Source organism: Plasmodium cynomolgi, chromosome 14, assembly GCF_000321355.1.
Source record: "Plasmodium cynomolgi strain B DNA, chromosome 14, whole genome shotgun sequence".
Lineage (NCBI taxonomy): Eukaryota > Apicomplexa > Aconoidasida > Haemosporida > Plasmodiidae > Plasmodium > Plasmodium cynomolgi.
The window spans coordinates 2,294,732-2,322,331 of NC_020407.1; the positions used below are offsets into that span (position 1 = coordinate 2,294,732).

The window sequence follows — 27,600 nt, forward strand, 5'->3', positions numbered from 1 at the left end:
AAGTCCATATGGTTGAGTAGGCCCACACAGAAGACTATTCCAAAGGAGTGACTTGCAAGTGTGCATACGTGCGCAAATGCGAGAGGGGGAGGGGGGCTACCCCAAGTTCGCACAGGAGCATTTGAAATGGGTGTGGGCTATTGAGATGGTCACCCACAATGAGGGACGCGACCGTGGCCCTCACGAGAGGTACCCGAAGCGGGAGGTCCCTTCGTCGAGCTGCAAAACGAGCGAGGGCAGCAGAGAGTGGCGGCCAATCTGGAAGTTAAAAAAAATGTTGATGTTTGACAGAAGCAGCCCCAAGCCGAACGCCGAGTGGTGCATCTTCCTCTTGTTTTTGAGAAAGGACAACTTGAGGTAGTTGTACAAGGCGCTCTTTCGGCTGTCCTCGCTCATGGCGTTAGGCGGCTTGCCCCCGCGGGGAGTACCCCCGCCACTATCACTACTGCTAGTGCTGCTACTACCGCTACTACCCCCTATGCCAAACAGGCTGCAGTTGAGGAAGAGGTAGAGCCTCAAGTCCATCAGGTTAAGAAAGTAATTCTCAAACAGTACGGGCAATATCAGTTTGTAATTCATCGTGAGGTTGATCTTGCTTTCTTGCTCCTTCTGCGCGTCGTTCAGGTTGACATTGCATACGTTATACGTCGTGCTGTTGGGGGGGCTACTCCCCGTCGTTGTGTCTCCACTCGGGAGGGTGATCCGCGTTAAGTCTTCATCAAAATTGGGGCCATCCCTCTTCCCAGTCCGTGCCCTATTCCCACGGAACAGTCCTTTCACTTGGTGGTAGCAGTACGACCATGGACCCTTCCCATTCCTCTCACCTCCTCCCCAGCCCCAACTGGAGAGGCAGTTATAACCCTGCCGTAAATCCCATAATCCCCTTTTGAAAAAAAAAGCCACGTTTAGTAAAAGGTGAACTTGGTTCATGATTAGTTTGCATTTGTATAGGGGGACCAGGACGAGAGGGGCCTCTTCCCCAGTGGCGAGAGGTTTTGCTGCTCCTCTCGAACTCCCCCCCCGGTAGGTCAACACCCGTTTGAGCTTACAAAAAAAGTCAAACATATTTACTCTGTAATTCTTTTGGAAGGAAAAGGTGTAGTTTAAGTACACGTTTTTTATTTGGTCCAAGGAGAGGAAGCCTCCCCCCCTCTTCCTATTAGCTTGCTTAAAAAAAGACAGCATGGTTGTCTTCAGATCGGCTTTACTCCCATCCGTTCCCCCCACGGAGGAATTTCCCTCCCCCGTCGGGTCAAACCTCCTATCCGTATTGAAGTAGAAAACCAAATCCATTTTATTCTTTACGTTGAAAAAAGATTTCATAAATTTTGATTTTTCAAACCAGCTGGAGGAGTAGGCGTTTAAACAGCTAGACAGCTTCAGTTTGGATCTGTATATATTGTACAGTTGGTTGGATAACACCTCACTGTCGTTTGGGCTTCTCCAAAAGGAGAGGAATCGGGAGGGAAAGAGCCTTCCTGAGTGGGTAGGTCCCTCTGAATGATATTTTTTCTCCTTCAAGAAGTATAGGAAATTGTGAAAAAGCTCCTTTTTCGCTTTCACTTTGATCTCCAAAACGGTGTTGCGTATTTTCCTGATAGCAAAAAGGAAGACCTTCCCTCTGTTCAGGTAGCTGTAGATGTTCTTCCGCTGCGGGGAGGACCCGCTGGGGAGCAACTCCCGCTTCCCCGAGGGGCACTTCCCCGGATGGTTAAAACCTCCCTGCACATTTATGCTCCCTTTTTTTTCCCCATTTTCACCTTGCCTGTTCATAATATTTACGCACTCACTCAGGGCTGAGCTGTCTAGCTCCTTCTTGAAAGCTTGGCTGACGTTGACCCCCCAAATGAAATACGCAGGTGAGTTGCTCCGTAGCTTCTCCAACTCCACAGTGTCGTTCACGAAGACCATATCGTAGTCATGCTTGTTATTTTTGTAACTCAGATTTTTAAAAAATTTCAACCTGAGCTTGTCCCCATAGTTAATGCTGTGCAGGTAACCAAAAGTAACGTTCATGCAAAAATCAAAGAGAGAGTTAAAGCTCTTCGATATGGATGGGACAAATGAAAATTTTTTATTTTCCACTAGGTCCATTTGTAGCAAATGTTTATGTTTCTCCTTGTCGTGACTCAACCTCACATGGATGTAATTAAAAAGGTTCGATTTTAGGAGCAGGTCGAACGTGGCTTGGTCCCATACGAAGATGCTACCCTCCTTTATGTTCATTTTTTTTTCGAAAAATTTGCGCAGCTTGTTGGACGCTGCCTCGGGGCTCTGGAGATCATCGTGGCTCGGCGCGGCGGCGGCCACGCCGCTTGCGGAGCCCTTGCGCTCGAAGAGCAGTTCCCCCTGGGGGGGGGCACCCGTTGGGGGGGCACCTGTTGGGGGAGCGGCTGGAGTAGTCGTAGTGGCTGGAGTAGTTGTAGTGGCTGGAGTAGTTGTAGTGGCTGGAGTAGTTGTAGTGGCTGTAGTAGTTGTAGTCTCCGGAGTAGTCGTAGTGGCTGCAGTAGCACTCGCTGTCGCTGGTCTGGCGATTCCCGTCGCGGTTCGGCCCGCCCGCCGGAGCACCCTGATCTGGACGCTCCCCCGGCCCAGAATCAACTCCTCCACGTAAATGATCAAAACGTCTCCTTCCTCATCTTTAACCACTTCGTGCCGAAGGACACGAGAGAATAGATAACCTGACTTGGTATAAAAATCCGAAACGATTTTAACTACACTGTTAATGTCTTTGTACCTAATCGTTTGAATATTTTCTCTTTTGAGTAAATTGGAAAGGAGAGTGGGACTAATGACGGTACTGTTTCGAACTACGACCTTGGTGATGATCTCGTTCTCACCTTTCTGAGTAAATCTGTGGATAGCTTTTTTTAAATTGAAACCGTTTTGCTTCTCCTTGGATGGCTTATTGAAATAGTGGCTTCCCCTGGTAGTAAATTTGTCCCAAATTTCTTTTAACTTATTTTTGAGGAAAAGGAGGTTCCTACTCCTGTTGTTTGTCTTCCTTCGTCTGTAGTGGCTGGGGGGGTGCTCGTCCCTGCTGGGCAGGTCGCTGGGTAGGTCGCTGGGTAGGCCGCTGGAAAGGCCGCTGTGGAGACCGCTGGACAGGATTGCAGCTCCGATGTAATTATCCCTTGCCGCTCGCTCGCAAACCCGCCTGCAGCGAAGGGTTGCCCAGTAGGCCAGAATGAGAAGCCACACACACAGTCGCATCACATTTTTCATGTTCTCGATGGCGGGCGGGGGAAGGGGCACTCGTGCGCGCAGGGGCAATCATGCTCGTGGGGGAGGCCAGTGCATCTGTATCTGCATGTGCCTCGGAAAAAGAAAGGAGGAAGGGGAGAGGAGAGGAGAGGTGAGGAGAGGTGAGGAGACGAGAAGGAAAGAGCACCTCTACGGTGGCCACTTAAATTGGCCAAATATGTTACACTCGTGCAGTGACGCGTCATCACCACTTGAGGTATAAATCGGGATTAATCATTTTCCCTTTTTTTTTTTTTTTTTTTTTTTTTTTTGCTACTTTTTTTTGCACTATTTTTTGTGTAACCGCCTTGAACCCCCGTGAACTCCCTTGGTGGCTATTCAGTCGGGTAGGTCACCACTGCGCAGAAGTAACGAGCAGGGACGTGGTGGTAAAACAGGGCCACGTAAATGACGCCCTTGGAGATTCCCTGCATGAGCGCGGCAAACTAGCCACTCCACGTGCCGGGGGAGGGGGAAGCAGGCCCCAAAAAGGTCCCCCAAAAAGGATGCCCTCCAAAGAAGAGACGTTCCAAAAGGGGACGCACCAGCGGGGGCCAAACGACAGACGTTTAAATCAACTAATCGAATGCTTCCTCTCAAAATGGAGAGTTATACAAAAAAAAAAAAAAAAAACAATGGACAACTTGGAAAAAAAAAGAGAACGCGAGGGGGGGCTAAGCACAAAACAGTTGCAAACAAAAACTGCCAGGTGAAACACACCCAACTTAGAAGAAGGAATTGCCCGATTTGGCGTACCTCATAGCGTAGTGGGCATCATAAAAACGCAGCGTCCTTAGCCGCTGGAACCCCACGTCGTGGTACACCTTCTCCGATTGCCAATTGGGGGAATACAGTCGAGAGCTGCTGCCGCAAGGCCACCTAACACCACAACGGTGGGAGAACTCCTGTTTTTGCAAAAAGGTGAAATCTGTCAAGTCGTAATATTCATCTGTGCACACCCCACTATGCATGTAGCGTTTTAGCGGTTTGCAAAAGAGAGGGCTGGAGGTTGTCTTGCTATCCACGGCATCTTCTTTCCCATTTCCTTTCCCATTTTTTTTTCCATTTTTTCTCCCATTTTTTCTCCGTGTCACGAGAGCCCAGTGAGCGGGGCATGGTTGGGACCAGTCCTGTTGGCAAGCATTGATACATGGCCAAGGAGCGAAACATTTATTTGAAAAGAGGTACTTATCGAAGGAGCTAAACGATCTAACTGCAAACGACTTGGAACACCCCTGTGGGGGGCTGTAATGGTATGGAGCTATGCAGTTATTTTGCTTCAGCAGCCAGTTGTACGGGCAAGTCTGGTGGTAATCCTGCACGCACTTTTCGAGGCATGGCCAAATGACTCGGCACGTCCGTTCGATTTGTTTCTTTATCTCCACACTGTTGTACACTTCGATCACGAGACACGCGTTCGGCTGGTTAGCCTCTACGTGGTTACCTTCTGAGCGGCTAACTTCTGTGCGGCCAACTTCTTTCCGGCCCGGCGCCCAGCTCCGATTCACACAGACGTGAACGGTCCCGCCGCCAGCAGTGTCCAAGCGCTCGTTTATGAGTTCATACCCAAGGGGACACACCGCCGCGTAGTTCTTCTCGCAGGAAGAAAAGCACGGCCAATCGGATCTACACAACAGGCTCCAATTACGTCTAATAAGCGGAGTGGCATACTTAAAGTTAACCTTGTCTCCACAAACCTCTTTCAAGTGTGGTGGGTAATCTGCAGGAGATTTACACAATTCGTCATTCGTTTCAGTCCACCCCAGGGGACAAGGCACCTGTACATAATCCCGTTCGCAATCCCTGCAAGGAAATGCTAACCCACATTTTTTCTCGAGCTTCTTTATTCTTTCTTCATCGAATGTAACGAAGGACATATCATGAGCTACATCGTACACGCTTCTGGTCAAATCGTTCAGGTTTATCATGGAGCTGCATTTATGCACGTTGGTTCTATACCAACTTGGGGCCATGCATTGCTTGGCACTTAATTTAGTCCACCCCACAGGGCACTCCGAGTAGTTTTTTTCCAAGCAGATATGCTCGTAGTATGACTGGTCCCCCTTTTCGAGTTTATAGCTCCTATAGGAGTTTTTCATTTCGCTTAAATTTTGTACCTCTGCTGTGGGTGGAGCAGCTCGACCGTGCAGTGGGGGCTGCTCATCTGCGTTCGTCTTTCTTACGGGGGACTGCTCACCTGGGTGCCTCTCTCTCAGAGGGGACTGCTCACCTGGGTCCCCCTCTCTCAGTGTTTTTTTTTTCTCCCTCCCCACAACTGAAGACCCCACGGCGAGTTCTTTGTGAAGACCCTTTGCCGACCTGCTCAACTTTTCCCCCTTCGACTTCACCTGGAGAAAAGAAAATGCGTTTGCCCCCCTGGGGGAGGAGTGTCCCCTCCTCAACGTATGCACAACCTCATCGATGCTCCTCCGTAATTCATGATCCTTCGATGCCTGCTTAAGCAGAAGAAGCTCAGTAATTTTTTGGTCGCTTATGATAAACTCGTGGAGATGGTCCTCATTCTTCTCCTCAGTTATAGGTAAGGTCCCCCTCCCGTTTGTATGCATTAACGATTCATCATGGTTTGGGAGGAACTCCTTACTGGTCGCAGCATTCCAATCGCCTCTGTGATAATTGGACGTGACGGATCCTATGGGACCATCCCTCTGCCAAGGTGCATCTGCAAGGAGAATACCTCCACTTTTCAATTCTCTGTTTAGGCCAAATATTTTCCCCTTCTTGGATTGGCTCCCCATTTGTCTACCTTTTAGGACTCCCACTCCGAGTGCCCTCTCGTTAACAAAAAGGGCTTTACATCGGAATGCCCAGGCAGCCTTCATTTCGTGAGTGTAACCCTTGAAGGAGGACATGTTGCTGCACGGTTCAGTGTATTCCACAGGAGCTGCACAAATGTGATCTGCTGCATCTATTAGAACCCAATTGTAAGGACAAGCCAAATCGAAATCTTGATACTGCTCATTTGCAAAGTGCCACATAAAGTCGCACCTTTGAGACAGTTCATGCTTCTCCTCCTTACTCATATGATCGAAGGATATGTTTTTTATTTCTTCACTTTGTGCACACGGACCGTTGTACGAATGGGGGGGGGAACAGGTAGTCGTCCCTCCCCCTCCTACTCCTCCCCTTCTGTTCGAAGTGTTAATTATCCACCCCAGAGGACACACCTGGTCGCTTACTTTTTTCTCCTCCGCATTCGCTCTAACAGGCCATTCTACGTTACACTTTCTCATTAATATCCGTTTCTCCGCTTCCTTCATATTGGAGAGATACAAAACAGGACCACACGGTCCGACATAAGAACTAGCCGCAGAGCAGTGTGTATAATCCGGACTAGGCATCCAGTTCTTCGGACAGAGTTCGTCAAAGTTGTAATTTTTTTTGGAGCAAGGCCAACTGATATCGCATGCATCTGCCCATGCTTTTTTTTCTTCTCTCGAAAAATGTGTAAAAATTTTTTTCCGCACACATTTGCCCCTGTAGGATTTCGGGGCGTGACATATCCTTCCTTTAAGAACCCAACTCTCGGGGCACTCCTCCTCCAGCAGATCTCCTTCACTGCATCTGTGCAAGCATGGCCATGACACACCACACTTTATGGAGAAATGAAATTTTTCTCTAGGTGTTGAATTCACAAACGATGTCATTTTTTTTTTACACGGTCCTTGGTAGCTAGCTGGACTTATGCAGTTGTCTCCGTTTCCCCAATCTCCCCATCCTTCGGGACACAACTCAGAGTAATTAATTTCGCATGCTTCTTCCTCCGGGTTGGGCAACTCCAGACTCTCCGCTGCTTTGGCCACTTGGGTCTTCACCTTTTCTCTCAGCGCTGCAGGGAGAGGGGTGACGTCGCTGTGTCGTTACGTTGTTGGGTTGAAAATGCTCCTATGGGGTGCGGCCCTGATGGGGTGCGGCCTTGATGAGGTGACGCCCCGATGGAGTGACTCCCCGGTGGAGTGACTCCCCAAGTGGACATACCTGCTGCGGGGACACTCTTCAAGAAACGCGAGAGAGGCTCAATTAGCTCTCTGCTGAACTGAGACAGGTCATCAAACTGACCCGTTTCATCACGCACGTTTAGGTCCCCCACGGGAGTGCCTTTCCCCGAGCTTCCAGCATCTGCAAATGGAGGAGGGGCACTCGGGGGGCGTGCGCCCAGAACTGCTAGGAGTAGCACGGTTGGCAACAGCTTGGAGGGGGCCATTTCGAGGGGGCGGCAGGAGCAAACAAACAGGTGTCACAGAGTTAGCAGCGTTACGAATCGACGCTGTAACAAATTGGAGCCGCTATAACTTCGCAGTGTAGAAAATACTACGCGCGGCTGGAACAAACGAAGGGCCGCCAGGATGGCCCTTTAGAAAAAAAAACTGAACAAAGTGAAAAGCGGTGGACGTGGTTCGAACGGAGAACTCCCTTACGAGTAATGGAAAAAGGTGTTCTATTCGTATCGTCAGTGGATGGGATACCAATCGACCTGCTCCACTCTGCTGAACAAGCGCGGGGCACCCCACCGGAGCTGTAACTACACCCCGTGAAGGGATTTTTTTTTTTTTTTTTCCCCCTTCCCCAAATGGTCCCGCAGTTCCTTCCATGCAAATGTGCACGCGGTATGTTACACTGTGAAAAAAAAAAAAAAAAAAAAGACACTTTGGACGCTTTGGTATCTATCCTGATGGAAGCGAGCTGGAGAGTCTTCCCCCACGTAAAACGATACGCAGTTCTTCCAAGTGGTTGCAACTTACAACATACTGAAGCGAAGCGAACTGTGGAGATAAAAATATATCATGCGGTCCGCTCACAAAGAAGTGTTGCGATGGCCTCACGGAGGTTGGTCCCACCCTCTGACCATTGATCTGCTCGTAGGGGTCATTCGAGCGGGTTCCATATGGTACCCCCTAGCACTGGGATCTTATTGTCCTTTTGGAAATGAGACGAATCGTTTAAGCTTTCCTGGGTTATGGCAGCAACTGTGACAGAGGTGTGGGATGGACCTCCACGCTGGGGGCCACAGTGGGTGTATTCCTCTGTGCATAATTGTCCATTGTGGGTGTTTTTTTTTTTTTTTTTCCTCCTCCCAGTAATCCTCGAAAGGGACCTTCTTCAAAATAACGGAGGTGACTCCACCACAGAGGATAGAGAGATCAGTCGGCTGAACCCCTCCCTCCCCGCACGGGGACTTCCCTTTCCTTCCCTACCCCCGCTCCACCGAGGTGTCACGTGCACATGACAGGTTGATGTGACATGGCCACTGACCATTTCGCCAAAGCGGAAAAACTGCTTCACGCTTCACGCTTCACCCTTCACCCTTCACCCTTTACGCTTCATCCCTTTTTTGCGGCTAATGCGCAGGGCACAGCCCACCATGGCGTTTTTTTATGCGGGTATAAGATGTAGGCCGCTCGAACAGTCCACGCGAACACAGGTGGTGCATATACTTGCTTGTGAGAAAGAACTGATGGCGTTTCCTCGTGGTCCCCCCTTCAGGTGTTTTGTACAATTTCCCGCACAGAGCTGCCTCTCCACATCGCCGATTCGTTTCTCCAACGTTGGCTATATTCCGTCGGTCGGCTCGTCGGATGAAAAAACGTGCATACATGGAAGCAAATAAAAATAATATTAGTTGTACATATGCTTGCCCCATGAACACCTCTCTTTTTTTTTTTTTTCTCCTCTCTGATGTTTGCAAACACAATTTGGCTTCCCCACATGGAGAAGAAGCATTTCTCTCCCCCCCGCGATGTGCCTCCTTTCGCGATCGCTGGTTACTCTGCGCTAGTTTTGTAGCCACCTTTCTGTAAGCCTGTAATAAACTGCATGTATGTATGTACGTACGTATGTATGTAGGTATGTACGTATGTATGCACGCATGTATGTACGCATGTACGTATGTATGCCCTCCCCCCCCACGCAACTCCTTTTGCATGAACGTCTCGAGGATGCCAAAAGGGGGGAGAGAATTACAAGAAGGTTTTCTTGTCCCAACGAGAGCATGGCTGTCACGTCTGTAAAGTGAGCATCTACGTAGTATAACTCTGCGGGTGAACTTGTAGAGGCCCAACGAGTAGCTCCTTCCACTCGTGCGAGGGAACGTTACCACCAGCCCGTGCGGACGGCTCCTATTGACAGAGCGCACGCCCGCAAAAAAGGGGGTGACCATCGAGTTGGCTCACCGTTACCTTGACCTGTATATCTTTCCCCGTTCACCAAACCGTGACGCGCTTGTAAAAAAAAAAAAAAAATGAGTTCACACTGATGAGACGTTCACAGGAGAGATGCCCCACTTGCAGAGACGACTTCGTAGTAGAAGCTCACGAATCGCAGGAAGCGCAGGAAGCGCCGGAAGCGCCGGAAGCTTACGAATCGCACAAAGCGAACGTTTTTTGCGTTTGTCCCCTCCGTTGGAGTTAACACTTCCCAGGAGGGCCACTTAAAGTTCGCGCCCCTCCGGCAGCTCTCACATTTGCCACACCTGCCTCGAGTTTTTTTTGGGGTCCCCATCGGGGTGAAGACCAAGCAAGGGAGAGGGGCGCCCCAGTGGGGAGGCACATCAGTTGGAGCGCAGGCCGTTTGATAAGTTGGCGCGTTTGCCTCATTTGCCCCTTTTGCCGCGTTTGCCGCTTACCCCGCTTACCCCCCTTTGCCGCTTATCCCGCTTACGCCGCTTAGCCCACCATGCCGGTGCTGTACCACCTGACGCTGCAGAAGCCCACGGCCATCACCAAAATCGCGTATGGAAATTTCTCGGGGCCGAAGGTGCACGAAATCGTGGTGTCCAAGGGGCAAGTGCTGGAGCTGCTAAGGGCGGACAAGCAGGGCAAGCTAAATCTGATAGCATCAAAGGACGTATTCGGCATCATCCGTTGCTTGCAGACGTTTCGGCTGACAGGAAGCAACAAGGATTATGTAGTGATTGGGAGTGACTCAGGGAGGTTAGTGATTCTTCAGTTTAGTAATGAGAAAAATGATTTCGTGCGAGTGCACTGTGAGACGTACGGTAAGAGTGGCCTTCGGAGAATCATACCAGGAGAGTACATAGCAGTGGATCCAAAAGGAAGAGCCCTCATGATATGTGCCATAGAAAGACAGAAATTTGTGTATATTCTAAATCGAGACACTAAAGAGCAATTAACTATTAGCAGCCCCTTAGATGCACATAAATCACACACCATATGTCATGACGTAGTCGGGATGGACGTTGGATTTGAAAACCCAATATTTGCATCGATTGAACAGAATTACGAAATGTATGATAAGCAGGTAACTAACACAAATGAGATCGATGGATGTACAAGAAAAACTCTGTTATGTCTATGGGAAATGGATCTTGGATTAAATCATGTCATTAGAAAGCATACGCTCCCTATTGATTCGAGTGCACATTTATTAATACCCATTCCTGGAGGACAACAAGGACCAAGTGGAGTCATAGTCTGTTGTGATAATTATTTGGTATACAAAAAGGTGGAACATGTAGATGTGTATTGTGCATACCCTAGGAGACTCGAAACGGGACAGGAGAAAAATATTTCCATAGTGTGCAGTGCACTTCACAGAATTAGAAAATTTTTTTTTATTCTTATTCAATCCGAATTTGGTGATCTGTACAAAATAGAAATGGATCATGAGGATGGGATTGTAAAAGAAATTACTTGCAAATATTTCGACACAGTTCCTGTAGCCAACGCTATATGTGTGATGAAGTCCGGCTCTCTCTTTGTAGCAGCTGAATTTGGGAACCATTTTTTTTATCAATTCTCAGGTATAGGAGATGATGATAATGAGGCCATGTGTACGTCTAAACATCCCTCAGGAAGGAATGCTATCATTGCATTTAGGACTAAGAAGCTTACGAATTTATTTCTCATAGATCAAGTATATTCTCTTTCTCCCATTTTGGATATGAAAATTCTCGATGCGAAGAATGCCAACAGTCCTCAAATTTATGCCCTGTGTGGTAGGGGCCCTAGGTCATCTCTTCGCATTTTGCAACATGGATTGAGTATAGAAGAACTAGCCGATAATGAACTACCTGGAAGACCTAAATTTATTTGGACTATTAAAAAAGACAACGCAAGTGACTATGATGGGTATATCATTGTTAGCTTTGAAGGAAGTACACTCATCTTGGAAATTGGAGAAACAGTGGAGGAGGTTGTAGATAGTTTACTTCTAACCAATGTGACAACTATTCATGTAAATATACTCTACGATAACACTCTTATTCAAGTACACGATACAGGTATAAGACATATAAATGGCAAAGTCGTACACGAGTGGGTACCTCCTAAAAATAAGCAAATCAAAGCAGCCACGTCAAATAGTACTCAAATTGTAATCTCACTTAGTGGAGGAGAGTTAATCTATTTCGAAATTGATGAGTCACACACTTTAGTAGAAATATTTAGGAAAAATTTAAACGTGGAAACGTTGTGTCTTTCCATACAACAGGTTGAGGAGAACAAACTGAGAGCCAACTTCCTAGCTGTTGGGTGTTTAGACAATGTAGTGAGGTTACTCTCCATCGAAAAGGAAAAATATTTCAATCAGTTATCCACCTTTATTTTGCCAAATAATTCATCAGCTCAGGATATATGCATCTCTCAGATGTGTGAATTAGGAAACGATAAGGAGAGAAAATTGATTTTCCTTAACATCGGTTTGAACAACGGAGTGCTTCTCAGAAGTGTGGTTGATCCCATTACAGGTACACTCACTAACCATTACTCAAAATATCTTGGTGCAAAAAATGTAAAAATATGTCCAGTTCATCTTAAGAAAAACTCAGCTCTTTTAGTGTTATGTGAAAAGACCTACTTATGTTATGTTCACCAGGGAAAATATATTTACTCTCCTTTAAATTATGACATCTTGGAGTATGCTTCATCTTTCCATTCTGAGCAGTGCTCCGATGGGTATGTTGCCATTTCTGGAAGTAGTTTGCGTATCTTCCGCTTCTACCGCTTAGGGGAAGTGTTCAGCCAAAATATTTTGCATTTAACATTTACTCCAAGGAAGATCGTACCTCTTCCCTTCCCTTCTCTCTTTTACGATCACGACACTTCTATCGAAATTGAGCGACAGAAGAACATCCGAATGCTCGCCATCATCGAGGCTGATCATAATGCTTACGACGAGAATACGTTGCGCGAAATTCAAAGAGCACTCAAGGGTATTCATCTCGAGGGAGAGGAACATACAGGTGCGGACGGACCCCCCTCCCACTCTGTTGGGAGCGATCTGCAGCGGAACCTCCCCAATGGGGCGCACAAACAGGGACATTCAGCAAATCAGCACGTGGACAGACTGGACCAAGCGGGAAACACAGAGATGGAGAGCGCACTTGTAGAAAACGCGTCGGGTCACCAACACAGGGAAGAGAACGGCGACGCGGGGGAAGAAGAAGGAGAGGAGGAGGAGGAGGAAGAAGAAGAACTGCTGTACGATCGAATAGGAACGTTCAAGGCAGGGCCGGGTAAGTGGGGCTCCTGCATAAAGATAATCCACCCAATCAGTCTGCAAACAATAGATAAAATATCCCTCGAGATGGAAGAAGCGGCGTTGAGTGTCTGTGCCTGTGAGCTGGAGGCTCTGCACTGTTTAATCGTTGGCACGACCACGAACTTGTCCCTAAAAAATCGAACAGCTCCAGCAGCAGCTCTCCGTGTCTACACCTACGACATAAATTACAAACTCAACCTCCTGCACATAACGCCAGTAGAAGATCAGCCGTTCTGTTTCTGCCCGTTCAATGGAAGGCTTTTAGCTTCTATTGGAAACAAACTCAGAATATATGCACTAGGAAAAAAAAAGTTACTAAAAAAATGCGAATATAAGGATATCCCGGAGGCCATTATTTCCATAAAGGTTTCCGGAGATCGTATCTTTGCTTCCGACATCCGAGAGTCCGTTTTAATTTTTTTTTACGACTCCAATATGAACACGTTGAGGTTAATTTCAGATGACATAATCCCCAGGTGGATCACCTGCTCCGAGATTCTCGACCACCACACCATTATGGCGGCGGACAAGTTCGACTCCGTCTTTGTGCTGCGGGTGAGTGCGCGTGGGTGTACTTAGGCGGCGATTCCCCCAGGGAGGCGTGCCCCAATGAGATGTCCCCAAGGGGTATTTCCCTAATATTGTGACCCCTTCTCCACGTGTTGTTCCCCCCGCAGGTGCCCGAGGAGGCCAAGCAGGAGGAGTATGGCATATCGAACAAGTGCTGGTACGGAGGTGAAATCATGGCCGGCTCGAACAAGAACAGGCGGGTAAGCCCGGCGTGCGCAGTCGCACCGGGGAGTGCCTGCCCCTCCCCCAGGGGGCAAGCACGCCCACTCGTCCGTACGTCGCTGCACGTAGAAAAACGCATCCACCCACACGGGCTTCTTGGGCTTGGCACGCTTCTCACCCGTGTCACGCTTCTCACCCGTGTCACGCTTCTCACCCTTGTCACGCTTCTCACCCCCCGCAGCTCGAGCACATCATGAGCTTCCACGTCGGAGAAATAGTCACGTCCCTGCAGAAGGTGAAGCTGTCCCCCACCAGCAGCGAGTGCATAATATATTCCACAATCATGGGGACAATAGGGGCGTTCATCCCGTACGACAATAAGGAGGAGGTACGCATGTGGAGGGCACGTCACGGAGCGGTGCGGCCCTCGCGGTGGACGCGCTCTTTGCTGTTTGTTGTTTGTTCTCTCCGTTCTTTGTAGTTGTTTTTTTTTTTTTTTTTATTTTTCTGCCACATGCCCCTCCCCCCCTCGCAGCTGGAGCTGACGCAGCACCTGGAAATCATTTTGCGGACGGAGAACCCCCCGCTGTGTGGGCGCGAGCATATATTTTTTCGTTCCTACTACCACCCCGTCCAGGTAGGCCCCGTGGCGGCGTGCAGCAGGCCATGGCAACGCTTCCCTTGGAGGAAGTCCCCCAGTCGGCAGCTCCACAGCGTTGTTGCTTCGGTACAACATCACATGCATGTCCCTCCCCCCTATGCACACACGTTCCACCGTTACGCCATTACACCGTTCCACCTTGCCCAACTCGCAGCACGTCATTGACGGAGACCTATGCGAGCAGTTTTCCAGCCTGCCATACGACGTCCAAAGGAAAGTAGCAGCCGACTTGGAGAGAACCCCGGATGACATTCTGCGAAAGTTGGAAGACATTCGAAATAAAATTCTTTAATCCTTTTTTTTTTTTTTTTTTTTCTTCCCTTGTCGCTCAGGGGTACGCCTATATGTGCATATGTATGCATTTATGTGTGCCCGTATGTGTGCCCTTATGTGTGCCTTTATGTGTGTGCCTGCTTTGGGGCGAACCCCATTTGTAATAACTGTCATATGGCACTTGGGCGTGTCAGCCTGCCGAGCGTGGGTGCATTGCGTTCGCCTGACCGCCTGACCGTCTGACCGCTTGACCGCTTGACCACGCGCTGCACAGGTGGGCTCGCCCCATTTTAAGCTTCTGCCAACCTTCAACAGTGACCCATCGCAGCGGCATAGCTTGTCGCAAAAAAAAAAAAGGAGGTAGCCAACCGTAGGAGGAAGCATACGTAAGCATACGATAATGTACTCATGGGAATACTGTACCTGAGTGAATGTCTCCTCGGAGACGGCGGGGCACGGTTAAGCATGAATTGAATAGGCATCATACTGGCACACTTCCTCGCATCACTCCCCCTTTTCTCGATCAAGCGGGGAGACCAAACCGGTGAAAATAATTTGCAACGATTGGCGATTGCCCAGTGATTGTTTACCCACCTGCCGTTGGCGAAGTTATCACGTGGGGAAAAAAAAGAAAAATTTCCTTCTCAAGGAAGAGGTGACAGTCATACCAAAACGGGGATGAACAAGGAAAACCCACTCTTCAAAATGGCGAACCATTTTAAAAGCGTCACATGGAGGGTTGTTCTTCTTAACCCCTTCAATGTGCAGTCCCATTTTAACACTTTTTTTCCCCCCCCCCACTCCTTTCCGTGTAACATATTTCGATATTTTCCTGTTTGGATATAAAACTCCATCTTCGGTTATTTCACTTTTTTCGTACCCCCCTTGAACTATTAAACATAAAAGCAATTTTTTTGTGAATCCGACTTAGTGGGAAAGAGCAGGAAAAAAAAAAAAAAATGCGTTTAAAATGCTATGCTGACCGGGGGGGGCTGCTTCGGGGATATGCATCTCCTGAAGGGAAAAAAAAAAAAAAAAAAAAGCGAAGAAAGGAAGAAACGAAGAAGCGAAGAAACGAAAAAGCGAAACGCAACGGAAATTTTACTTTTCAGCAACTGTTTTATTCCTCACAAGTAAAAAAAGTTTTACCCCTCTCACGGAAGCAGAGTTACATCATCGCGAGTAAACCTCAGCATATCCTTGCGAACTTTTTCCATCGCTCACTTTAACAAACGGCAGTTCAACTGTGGGAGCAATTCACCACACCTGCAATCATCCTGAAGTATATTCGCCTTTTTTTGCGCAACACAAGGAAGTACTAATTCCCAAGGGGGACCCCTCTCAGCTTTTTACTTAACATCGTAACAATGGGACGTTCATCCAAGAGCCGCTCGGGTGGTTTAAGTAAGCACGAAGAGTGGGGAAAGGGGAAAAAAATTAAAAAAACAAAACAAACAAAAAAAAAAAAAAAAACGAGCATATAATCGTGTACGTATATTACATACATATTTACACGCGCACAAATCGTGTGGTCAGCCTGTGGAAGGGTCCTCGGCAAAAGATATACCCACGGACGTAAGGTGTGCCATATGCACTCGATTAATTTCCTTCCCTCATTCCAACTCCCAGGCACAAGGTCCTCCTCCTTCCTTAAACCAAACCCCTCCAGTGGAGTGAGCAGAGGAAACAGCACGAGTGCTCAAAGCTATTCGGGAGGTGCCCTGCAACCCCAGCAGAAGTCCGGTGGGTTCTTGTCCAACATGATGGGAACTGTGGCTAGCGGAATGGCCTCAGGGGTCGGATTTGGAGTAGCTCAGAGAGCCGTCGATGCCATTTTGGGCCCAAGGCACGTCGAAGTTTCGCACCCAAATAACAATGCGAACATGAACCAGGCGGCAGCTGTGAGCAGCGAGAGGAACAGCGACTACAGGTGCAAGCCCCTGCAGGATGAACTCAACCAGGTACGACATAGGGAGAGAGGGAAAGAGGCATAGAGGCAGAGAGGCAGAGAGGCATAGAGGCAGAGAGGCATAGAGGCAGAGAGGCATAGAGGCTGAGACGTGATTTTTTGTGATTCTGCTCCCCTATGACTGGGTCCCCACGGGCAGTACGAAACGACCCATTTTGCATCCGTCGTGTCGACCTTTGTGCACACATTTTCACCCACCCACCCCCTTCCCCATGCAGTGCCTGACGAGACACTCCGATATCAGTCTCTGCCAGAACTACGCCGACTCACTGAAGTCATGTCAACAGTCCATGTGAAAAGATAACGCCTAGGACGCAGGAGGCGCCACACACCCACACATACATATACGCAGAGGACGTCACTCGGGGATAAAGAGTAAAGAATCTGAAAATCAAGTAGAATGTGTGTCGACGAGGGAGGAGAAAGAAGTGTGTACTTTCATACCCCTTCCATCGTTGAGGATACAAACCGTGAAACGAGAAAAAACAAAATCTGTGCATACGTACTTGCGTACTTTGTATGTATGCACGGATGTACATATATATATGTGCGCCCATGGGGATGTCCGCCTCGCGCCCCCTCCAGCGACCCACCATTTACCCCTACGGGGAAAAGCACCGTTTTCCTTACCACGTTTAAAAAACGCAAAAGGATCAAAACGTGTAGGAATTGAGTGAATTCTTCCGTTTTAATACATTTTTTCTACATCGTTTTGAAAGACGCATATTTTTGCTCTGAGAAGGTGAAATAAAACTTTTAAGGGAAAAATAAGTGTGAGTTAATGGGGCACCTATGAGGGGAGGTACTCACGCAGGAAAAGAAAATTATTCGAAATCGCAACAGCCATGTGAAGGTTCCTCTCTCCTCTTGTTCGCTGCTCGAGGAAGGGAAGTGACCTCGGGTATACCTCCACGCAGCGCCGATGAAATGCGAGGGAGAGCACTATGTTAACCCAAAAGAGAAAAAAAAAAAAAAAAAGGAGTATGTTTACCTCTACGATGGAGGGAGCCCCCTTTGTGATGCCACTTTTGTGCTTTCTTTCCTCATTGTACACCTCTCTACATGAATAAAATCCGTTCCAATCGCACACGTTATGGTTCCTAACCCACCGTTATAATCCCAATTGTAACCCCCCCCTATTTGCGCTACTCATCCTGTTGTTCCACCCCATTTTAAGAAATAAAAAAAAAAAAAAAAAATGGACAACCTGTACCAAAGCTACTTCGAGGAAGGAGAGAGGAATTTCAAATTCGCCTCTCCTAAACTGACCAACTTGGTAAGCAAAGAAAAGACAATAAAGATAAGTCCCCAGAAAGGGTTCGTCATAAAGGCATACGAAAAGGATGGAGGAAAGGTTTACTTCAATATTTTATCGTCCAATTTAATTGCTGAGTTTCACTTTAAAAAAATGCCTGACTTAAATGATAACGAGGGATTAAGAATTCCATTGAGCATTGGGGAGGAGAAACAGAGAGAAGATAAGAAGGGGAAGAAATACAAGACGTACGACATTGTTCTTAACTCAAAAGTCGTTTCGCAAAGCAAAAAAAATTTGCAATTAAAGAAAGTTATTGCTGAGTTGGTGCAGGTGGCCATCAAAAATAAGTACAACACGGACACCTGCGCGAACTTGTTTTTTTTCCCCGAGCATAAGTACAAAGGTGGGCAACCATAAAAAAAAAGAAAAAAAAAGACAACACAGAATAGCGTAGCATAAGATAGAATAGCATAGCATAACACAGAATACCGTCGCATAACATACAATAGCGTCTCATAACATACCACCGCGTTGCATAACACAACGGTGGCCACCTCCACACTGCACACACATGGATGCACATTTCGGATGTAATTCCCCCCATGCACTCCGCCCCTACGCAGGGAGCAGCCCGGATGATCAGTTCATAAAGGACGACCAGCAACACAAGTTCAACGTTGTGGAGGAGGCCAGCAACGAAGCAGGTGGCGCGACCTGCGGGGGGGACCAACTCAACAAAGAATACATTCAAAATTTTTTATCCGTTAAGAAACCCGAGTGGGACATGTGGTTTGTCGATAGGAAGACCTTCGAGGAGCGACATCAACGAATGGAAATCTTTTACCTTCCCTACCTGCGCACGTCCCCACTGAGCGGCACCATCGACTGCTTTGACTTTAAGCCCCCCTTCATGAGTGTGAACGGGAAGGAAAAACAAAAAATCGGCAAAATTGGCAAAATTGGAAAAATTGGAAAAATTGAGAAGAAAGAAACAAAAAACAACGCCATTTTCAAGTCCTTCTTGAACGAATACAACATCGAATTGGACGACGAATTCTTACGTTACCAGCAGGTGATCAATACAATATGCGTTATTCAAATTCAGCTGCCTTTCTTCATCCTCGCGCAACGCAGTGACACCAGGGGGGGGCGCCACCCCTTTGCCGTCCACGAGTTTATAAATCTGTACATCAGCGATGACCACCTGGCTGTCTTTTTTAAGAAGTAGGTGCTTGGACGCACGTGGGGAGGCAGTCCATGCGAAAGGAGCAGCGAGAGTGAAGCCACAAAATGGGAAAAAAAACAAAAAAACAAAAAAAATTACCCATTTTAGCTTTTTCACCTGAACAAGTCAGATAAAACGGCCTATTTTTGCACACACGGACGTTTGTAAATATGCAGCATGCCCTTTCTACTTTTTTTCCCCCCCTCATTTTAGATCGCCTCTCTTTCCAGCAGGACATAACCCCCCGTACAAAAACTTCAACATACGGTTTCCTTTCTATTTCGAATCGTCAAAAGCGATGTCGCAATATTTGGAAAAATATCACCTCCTAAATATCATCATTCCAGTTAGCAGAAGTTCAGCTACTTGCAAATTTTTCAGCGGGAAAAACGTGAACAAGGGGGACTGCGTGGTATCGGACGACGCAGAAACGAGTGACAGTTCTATATTTTGATTTGTTCTCACTCCGTTGGGGGTGGGTGGGCGTGCGTACAGCTATTTGAGTTTTATCGCGAAATAAAAAGGGGGCATACCCCATCTCCGTTGCACTCCATTTATCAGCCAAGGATTTTTTTTTTTTTTTTTAACTGTTCATACTTTTTTCGACATCCCCCCGCGCAGGCCACTTCTCTGATGGCTATCTTTTCATCCATGACCACTCTCTCCCTCCCCCTCCACAATGGTGCGACTTGTTTTGTATATCTCCTGTGATCCATTCAGTGGACACGTGGGGTATTTTTCCCCATTTTAATAAACTTAACGTGGAAGGTGGGTACCCCAAAAAAAAAAATAAATAAATGATGGCATCAGGTTGCAGTTTAGGTTATCATTCAGGCGGAAAATTGTTCTTGTAATACGTAAGCAATGTTTTTTTTTTTTTTTTTTTTTTCTTTTTGGTGATAGAGCTGCGCCGCATCCGTGTGCGACCGGAGTGAGGGACCCCCCTTCTCCGTTTTACTAACTTGTGCAGATCATGTCACATGAATCATTCAAGAAAAAAAAAAATAAAAAAATAAATGTTAAAAAGTTGTGCGCGCTTGTACATACAGTTATATACACACATGTGCACATGTACATGTGTTGTGCGCTAAAAGGATCCTCGCGTGAGGATAACATATGGAAAAACTTGCCCTTCCAAGGAGCCTTCCTTCGTTGCTTTATTTTTTCCCTTCTTTGGTGACTCTCTCAATTTCGCTATCATACATGGGGTCGTTTTTATCCGTGGGTTTGCTCTCGCTCAGGGTCAAGTCCGTCGTTGTGTTGCCTACTCGTATGGGTCGTACGTGTGTTGGGGAAAAAAAAAAAAAAAAAAAAAACGTGAAAAAAAATGAATAAACGTGAATAAACGCGAATAAACGCGCAAGGACGAGGCGAGGTCCACAGTGGCCTTCCTGCTGGGCACACTCACATATGTGCACACTCATTAGTTAACCCCAGTTGAATTTCCCAGTCCCCGCGCGCACACTGCGGTCTCCGTACGCTTGGGTCTTTCCCGCGCTGTGCCTTTCGAGACGGATGTTCTTGTCCTTGGCTGAGTGTGCCATTTTGTGCATTCCGCGGTGTCGGCAGTGGGAAGGATGCTAGTAAGAAGGGTCAGAAGCCGCTATAAGACGATCCGTTACGTAGAGGCCCCTCGTTCAGTCGGTATAGTTGCGTTCCGGGAACTTCACCTTGGCGTTAAGAAAAGCGCACACAAATGTAGGGACCACGGAGGACGTATCTCTGGCTGCCTTTAACACAGCGATTTCGTAAAAAGTTTTTTTTTTGTTGTTGTAATTTCAGGAATGAACCCTTTGTTTTTATAGGCAACAGAAAAGCATTCGGATGGTTTCTTTAAAAAAAAAAAAATTACTGAGTGTGTTAAATGGCATTGAACAATATGATAAAAATAATTTCACACGTGGTGAAAAAAAAAAAAATTACTTGGAGGGGTTTGCAGTGGAGGAATTGGTGGTTCTTTGCTTTTATATTTTGCTTCGCAAGCGGATGCGTTTAAAGAAAGGGGGAGGAATGCTTGTCGACGCGTCTATGTGTGAGAACATGTGCATGTACGTACATGGACTCATACCTTTGGCTCGTGCATACGAACATCTACATGAGTACACGTGTGGCCATATTCACCCCTTCGCCCCTTTAAGCGAGAGGCATTTTCAGTGCATGCTAATCACGCCGTTTTTTGTTTGACGGGGCGATGCGTATCTTCGCCACTGTACCTTTTGACGAGCTTTAAAATGGAGGGGAATAAAAATAAGTAAACAGTGAGAGGCAGCAAGTGGCAATCGCTATGAAGGTGGGCATTTTTTTTTTTTTTCTTTTTTTTTTCTTTTTTTTTTCTTTTTTTTCTTTTTTTTTCTTTTTCTTTTTTCCTTTTTGCGCACTTCGAGACCACACACAATTCGAAGTACACGTCAAAATGCTGCGCTTCCTTTGTGTAACCGCTTCGCGAATGAAGCAGAGGTGTACCACACGACAGGTCGATTTTCCCAAACGGTCACGCGCATATTTGTGGTGAGGTTCCCTGTGCGAACGTACGTTCGGTTTTGTTTTTTTTTTCCTTTTAACTGGTTTCTATCGCAATGGTCGATCATTGGAAGAGACGACTGTTGCGCGTCATGTTGTATTGCTGAGATTGAAAATCTCACCTCTCCAGTTGATCGCCCATTGTGACGCTCACCGACAGGGGAAGACACCATAGATAGCCCCAACGGCACTTCACTCTGCGCACCCCCCCCCATGTTATCATTAAAAAGGGTATGGCGACTTCACTGAGTGAACTGCCACGAGACAGCAACATGGTCGAAATGACGAGCATGTCCGCCGAGCGCTTCTTCCTTTGACGTTTTACTCCATTTTAACAAAAAAACGGCAGCACAGTGGCGTCTCTCACTTCCGCTTCGTTTTCGCACAATGGGGATAATCAAATGATCAAACAAAGTGGTGGCATGAAAGGGCAAACGAAAGGAAACGAAAAGGAAGCGAAAAAACGCAGGCGCAGCGACAAACGCGAAGTGCAGCTGACACATTGGAGCAATCGGCGCACCGATGCTCTGTGTGTGCGGGTTCCCACATAAAAAAATTGATGCAAAATTGAGGCAGAATGGAGGTAGAATGGAGGCAAAATGGAGGCAGAAAATTGCCACCATTCATGTGTGCAACTTTTTTTCGCCCGACCAATGGGGCACGACGCGGCGCCCCTAAACACGAAAGAAAAAATTTCGTCACGTGAACAAACGCAGGAGGGGATTCCCGCTCGGGGGGGCTACATCTCCGAGGAGGACGCGATCAGGGGGGTCATCACCTGCAAAGTGGGGACGGGTGGAGGCGATGACGGGGGCGAAGGAGGCGAAGCGCAGCAACGCCGTATGTAGTCACTCCCGATGGCTTCGCACAATCGCGGGAGCGAGGTGGCAGTCATGGTCGAGCCCCGCACGGGGGCATGCAAACGGTTAGCGTGCTGGACCGCCAACAAGGAGGATGGCCAACCTGCTGGACCGCCAACCTGCTAGACCGCTTAACGGCTAGCCGATTTGACGGTGCCCATCCTCGCCGCTTTGCTGCGTGGCCGCTCTGAACTTACCATGGTGATGGTCGAAATTAGCTTGATGAGGACGTGGATGGAGGGGCCCGCGGTGTCCTTGCAGGGGTCGCCCACAGTGTCTCCAATAACGCTGGAGACGTGTGCGGGGCTGTTTTTCCCTCCGTAAAAACCGGACTCGATATACTTCTTTGCATTGTCCCAGGCCCCCCCAGCATTGTTAAGGAAAAGCGCCATCAAAATGCCCGTAGATGTAGAGAACATAATAAACGAAGCAATGACTTGTGCACCTAGCAAGCCATTATTTCTGAACTTTCCAATTTCTTTAAAAAGCAACCCAATTATGATGGGTGCACATAGTGCAAGTAGTCCAGGCTTAATCGTCTCGATGAGTGCCTTCCTACTGATAATCGAAACGCAGGTGTGATAGTCTGGTTTTTCATCATAAGTGAGTATCCCCGGGTGTTCATTAAACTGTCTGCGTACTTCTTTGAGTACTTCTTCAGCTGTATTTCCAACTGCATCTAAGGACCAGCTAGCGAAAAGGAAAACCACAACGGATCCTAGAATCCCACCAATGAATACTTCTGGTAAGGCAATATCTACAGTAGTAAAAGGGGTCTTTGCATGAACAGAAACTTCACTAAGAAAAGCAGAGAAAAGTAAAAAACATGCTAGAGCAGCAGAACCAACACTGTATCCTTTTGTATTTGCTTTGGTTACATTTCCGACTGCATCTAATTTATCTGTAATGAATCGAACGTGTTCAGGTTGATTCGACATTTCTACAATTCCACCTGCATTATCTGCTATGGGTCCAAAATTAGACATGCTCAAAATGAAAACTGCTGTGGAGAGCATCCCCATGGTAGCTACTGATGTGCCGTAAAGCCCATTTATAGCACGGCCATCTCCAGTAAGGTTACTTGCTAACCCTAGGTAGTAGGAAGCCAAAAGAGATACAGAAATCACGATCGTGGGGAGGAACGTAGATTCCATGCCGACGTACAAACCCGTTATTATGTTAGTAGCTGGACCACTCAAAGAAGCATGAGCTATCTTTCTCACCTTAGGGTAGGAGTAGTCTGTGTAGTATCTCGTCAGAATGACGAACAGGTATGAGCAAACCATACCAACCAGTCCACATAAGGATAGATAAGCCCACGAATAATCATTTGGGTAATCTTCCCCCAAGAGAAACAACATTTTGCAGAAGAAAAAAAAACCACCCATGGCAAGGAGGCATGTAACGATATACGCTCTTAGCATCACCTTCAGTGGGTTCTCTAAATGTTCTCCTATCATCTCTAGTTCGTTATCCTTGTAATGGTCCCGACTCAGGGTCGACAAGGCTGTGTCTCCGTTTGCGCTCCGTACGTTCTCATTTGCACCATTCTGCATTGTTCCACTGTGGGATGCGCTACTAAGATGGGTGTACTGGTCCGCTCCAAAGTGACTCTTGCTACTCCCACGTTTCTTCTTTCCCATTAGGGTGCTTGTGTAGTCACTCCTGGTCCGAACAAGGTACACCCCAATGGTAGATACGAACAAATCCATCGAGTGGACAAACAAGGGGAAGAGAACAAAGTAGTTAGCCCTTTTCTCCGAAATGATTCCATTTTCACATAAGGTTCCTCCCAAAATCATAGATGCAATAATCTCGGCGGATATCGATTCAAATAAATCTGCACATTGACCTGCACAGTCACCTACGTTGTCTCCAACCAAATCTGCAATCACTGCTGGGTTCCTCGCATCATCCTCGGGAATGTGTTTTTCTACCTTCCCAACTAAATCGGCACCTATATCAGCTGCTTTTGTGTATATACCTCCAGCTAGCTGATACAGCATAGCCACTAGAGAAGCTCCGAACCCGTAACCAACAATCAGTAGGGGATATTTTGTAAACGACAGGGTAGGATATAAAATATTTATTAACATGAGTAGAGAGCAAATGCCAAAGATAGCTAATGCCACGTTCACGATGGCACTTATTGCCCCACTCCTGAAACAGGTCATTAGCGCTTTCCTATACGAATAGGTGGAGGCTTTCGCCACACGGACATTGGCCCGGACGGCCACATAAATGCCGTTGTAGGCTGCTACAGAGCTGCATGTAGCTCCTAGCAAAAATGAAAAGGAAGTTATTATGCTGTATGCAAAGGGTGATATTACTATGTGCTTCTCAGTAGTACCCTCCACCATGGTGCTTTTTTCTCGGGGCAGCTTTGTGTAGTCTCCTCTCACCATGTAAAGGAACAGCAGAAGCGTCGTAAAAGCTACAGATATTTTAAAAATCGAGTTGTACTGCACTGCGAAAAACCCTTCTGATCCCTCCTTTATCGGTTTTGCTATGTCTTCCAAGGAGAGTACTTCGTATCCGTCGTGCGGCGCTTCCAGGGTGTGCTTCCCCGCGTCATGGGCAGCCGTGTCGTGGGATACCGTGATGTGGACCCCCTCGTCCCGCCCCTCTCCTCGTCTGTCACCATCATTCGGCTTCATCGTTTCGCTCTTCTTATGTGGAAGGCCGATATGTTCGGCCATGACGCTAATCTGGTGGATCGTCACGCCGTCCTTCCGATCGTCACCCGTCCAACCGTCACCCTTCCGATCGTCACCCTTCCGATCATCACCCCTCCAACCGCTACCCTTCCGATCATCACCCCTCCAACCGCTACCCTTCCGATCATCACCCCTCCAACCGCTACCCTCCCAACCGTCGCTCCCTCGCACGGTGCTGTACGCGTCGTACTCGTCCTTCAACACGGAGCTCAGCATGTGCAGGGCGAATAACAGGAAGAAGGCACTGTAGAGGGATAGCCCGACTAAGCACACGGTCTTCACATTATCCACAGTTCGATATGTTGCATACGTTGCTGTTGCGAATGCGAGCAACACGCCTGCGTTAATCGTGATCCTTTGTTTGGGCGACCGGTTTATGTACCAGTTCAGACACCCCAACGACGTTACATCATCTTCGTACCCTGCACACTGTACGTATTGAACTCCACCCATGGGGGCACCCCACCCTTGTGCATTGCGCACATGGGAGAGGTTTTCCCCCTTCGTTGCCTTAGGGACATCGCCAACCTTTCCACTTTGGAAGATCCCCTTGGAATAGGCTCCGCCAAAAAAACTCATTACATTGTGGGGGCTCTTCTTCTTGCCGTTCCCGTGTAGGGGCAGCATTTTCGCCCTTCCCGCGGTGGGTCGCAGGTACGTCGGTGGCTACTGCTTGTTGGGGGCGGAGGTCTTTGGCGTGATCGACACTTAGTAGCAGGGAAGCCACGTCGAGGAAGCAAAAAAAAAAAAAAGACTCGATTCCTCCACTTGTACGTAAAAATCTCAAGGGGGAGCCATTCCTCATGCGCAGCACGGAGAAAAACGAACAAATTTTTTTTTCCTTTTTGTGCTTAGAGGGACCAAACAAGCTGCAACACGGTGGGCGTAAAAATATGCCTACACAGGCATGCTCATCCGATGTGCATGATGTAACACCCCCCGGGGAGAATTACTAACACTTCCACGAAGAGGTAAAACGGAAAATAACAAATGTGATGATGACACTGGCGAAGAGGTGCACATGGAAAATGGACCAAAAAAAAAAAAGGTTACCTTCACTGTGTTTCACTCAGTGTGCATTTGCAAAAAATATTGTCTGCAGGAGTTGCATTCTTAACTACAAAAGGTGTAATAAATCATGGCTGTGGAAAAGAACAACTTGGCGGCATCATACGTTGACCCTGCGCCATCCGAAAGTTGCAAGGACGGAAGGGCGCGCGATACGAGGCATTTCAAGCAACAAACGTTTTACACTGTCATTTAACTGTTCAGTTGGGTGGGTATTTTCGCGTTAACTTGTTTGTTTTTTTTTTTTTTTTTTTTTGCACACCTCTGAGATTAAAAAAAGGGAGATCGGCAACTCGCTGGGGCGCGGGAAAACGCGGAGGCATTTTGATGATACTCACAAGTAAGTGCCCCTGTCAAAGTTTTCATCCTTTTAACAATACGTTTTACGCGGACTTGCGGCAGGTGGAGTGGATATCATCACATCACCGTGGAGCATTTGCCAATACCTACTGCGCAATAATTGTCTTATCCTTTTCTTCCCCTTATGGGGCTGTTTTTGCGTTGGGTGTCAAACGCAGTGGGCAGTTTTCCGCATCGTAGGATGGAGGGTAGGTATGTGGGGTAGTATGTGCGGTGCTTATGTGTGGTAGGTATGTGCGGTAGTATGTGTGGTGCTTATGTGTGGTACGTATGTGTGCCTCCTCTTCCCTAACACCGTTTCACCTTTTGTGTTGCCCCCCGTTTGAATGCAAACAATTCGAAGGCGCGTGTATGCATCCCCTCGAGGGACCACTTCAGTTCGGTTATTTTGTTTTATTTTGCTTTGTTTTATTTTGTTTTGCTTTGTTTTGTTTTGTTTTTTTTTATTTTGTTTTGTTTTACTTTTTCCACCGCAGAATGATGACCGTGGAAGCATATGTACGCATGTTGGCGATCCCTGTTCACACTTTGGCAAAATCCCCTTACACACCTTTCCCGTTCGTCATCCACCGTTGTTGTTAGCAGGGGACCCACTTTGACGGCACCTTCATCGAAATGCAGAAATCGATTACGTTTTTAATTGCGGAGAACTCTCAACAGCTTACCATCCTTTGGCTTTTAAATATTGCAATACGTGTGTACGTACATAAGTGCAGTTATATATACGTATCTATGCGCATATACTTATGTGCAATTTTGCCCTGTGCAGGAGAAGATTTTCCACCTGGGGACACATACCTTTATTGGAAGTTCCCTCCTGGAAAGCGCTCCCCCTCTTTTAGAGCTCTTCAAACAAGTGGTAGGGATCTCCACAAAATATAATGTCGAGTGTCGAGTGTCGAGTGTCGAGTGCGGGGTAGGGGGGGAAAGCCACTTCGAAATGGAAAAATAAAAACAATGCCGCTTAACCGCGTCATGCATACGAGTTTATATCGCGCAATTGAGTAGTCAAGCAGAGTGCCATGGTGAATGAGAATACGTATCTTCACGGGTGAAAAAACGCATAAACGTAAAATGTTTATGTATACCCCCTTATGTATGTTTTTGTGATACTATCAAAAAGGTGGGCTGGAAGCGGCTTTGCGTGCGCCTCGTCGCCAACATCCCCCCCAAAAAAAAAAAAAAAAAAACAACTTAA

The 27,600-nt window shown here is 47.4% G+C and overlaps 8 protein-coding genes across 8 annotated transcripts in view; 3 read left to right on the plus strand and 5 right to left on the minus strand.

Moving 5' to 3' along the window:
- The window catches only part of PCYB_146020 (hypothetical protein), a gene marked incomplete at both ends in the record, with an annotated part of 3,716 nt that extends 1,490 nt beyond the window's left edge, over nt 1-2,226 (minus strand). The window contains one exon of the mRNA XM_004225072.1: nt 185-2,226. Coding sequence (XP_004225120.1) covers nt 185-2,226 — 2,042 coding nt within the window. The remainder of the gene's footprint in view (nt 1-184) is intronic.
- Nucleotides 2,227-2,618: 392 nt separating this feature from the next.
- Nucleotides 2,619-3,225, minus strand: PCYB_146030 (hypothetical protein; the record flags this gene model as incomplete). Its single annotated transcript, XM_004225073.1, has 2 exons — nt 2,619-2,681; nt 2,719-3,225. The coding sequence occupies 2 exons, from the start codon at nt 3,223-3,225 to the stop codon at nt 2,619-2,621; spliced, it is 570 nt and encodes a 189-aa protein (XP_004225121.1).
- A 745-nt stretch (nt 3,226-3,970) lies between these two features.
- On the minus strand, nt 3,971-7,090 carry PCYB_146040 (hypothetical protein; the record flags this gene model as incomplete). The annotated part of the gene is made up of 1 exon (XM_004225074.1): nt 3,971-7,090. A coding segment is annotated over one exon (3,117 nt), but the record flags the coding sequence as incomplete, so codon positions are not given.
- Nucleotides 7,091-9,933: 2,843 nt separating this feature from the next.
- On the plus strand, nt 9,934-14,444 carry PCYB_146050 (splicing factor 3B subunit 3; the record flags this gene model as incomplete). The annotated part of the gene is made up of 5 exons (XM_004225075.1): nt 9,934-13,314; nt 13,437-13,529; nt 13,733-13,879; nt 14,027-14,128; nt 14,307-14,444. 5 exons carry the CDS (start codon nt 9,934-9,936, stop codon nt 14,442-14,444), a joined length of 3,861 nt encoding a protein of 1,286 aa, XP_004225123.1.
- A 1,348-nt stretch (nt 14,445-15,792) lies between these two features.
- Nucleotides 15,793-16,690, plus strand: PCYB_146060 (CHCH domain containing protein; the record flags this gene model as incomplete). Its single annotated transcript, XM_004225076.1, has 3 exons — nt 15,793-15,829; nt 16,055-16,386; nt 16,613-16,690. 3 exons carry the CDS (start codon nt 15,793-15,795, stop codon nt 16,688-16,690), a joined length of 447 nt encoding a protein of 148 aa, XP_004225124.1.
- A 902-nt stretch (nt 16,691-17,592) lies between these two features.
- PCYB_146070 (hypothetical protein) lies at nt 17,593-19,331 on the plus strand (the record flags this gene model as incomplete). Its single annotated transcript, XM_004225077.1, has 3 exons — nt 17,593-18,055; nt 18,276-18,876; nt 19,091-19,331. 3 exons carry the CDS (start codon nt 17,593-17,595, stop codon nt 19,329-19,331), a joined length of 1,305 nt encoding a protein of 434 aa, XP_004225125.1.
- A 345-nt stretch (nt 19,332-19,676) lies between these two features.
- Nucleotides 19,677-20,990, minus strand: PCYB_146080 (hypothetical protein). Its single transcript, XM_004225078.1, has 3 exons — nt 20,730-20,990; nt 20,310-20,547; nt 19,677-20,141 (listed from the first exon to the last, which is right to left on the minus strand). The coding sequence occupies exons 2-3, from the start codon at nt 20,428-20,430 to the stop codon at nt 20,035-20,037; spliced, it is 228 nt and encodes a 75-aa protein (XP_004225126.1). The 5' UTR covers nt 20,431-20,547; nt 20,730-20,990; the 3' UTR covers nt 19,677-20,034.
- A 1,146-nt stretch (nt 20,991-22,136) lies between these two features.
- Nucleotides 22,137-25,601, minus strand: PCYB_146090 (vacuolar-type H+ pumping pyrophosphatase; the record flags this gene model as incomplete). Its single annotated transcript, XM_004225079.1, has 2 exons — nt 22,137-22,175; nt 22,455-25,601. The coding sequence occupies 2 exons, from the start codon at nt 25,599-25,601 to the stop codon at nt 22,137-22,139; spliced, it is 3,186 nt and encodes a 1,061-aa protein (XP_004225127.1).
- Nucleotides 25,602-27,600: the final 1,999 nt, after the last annotated feature.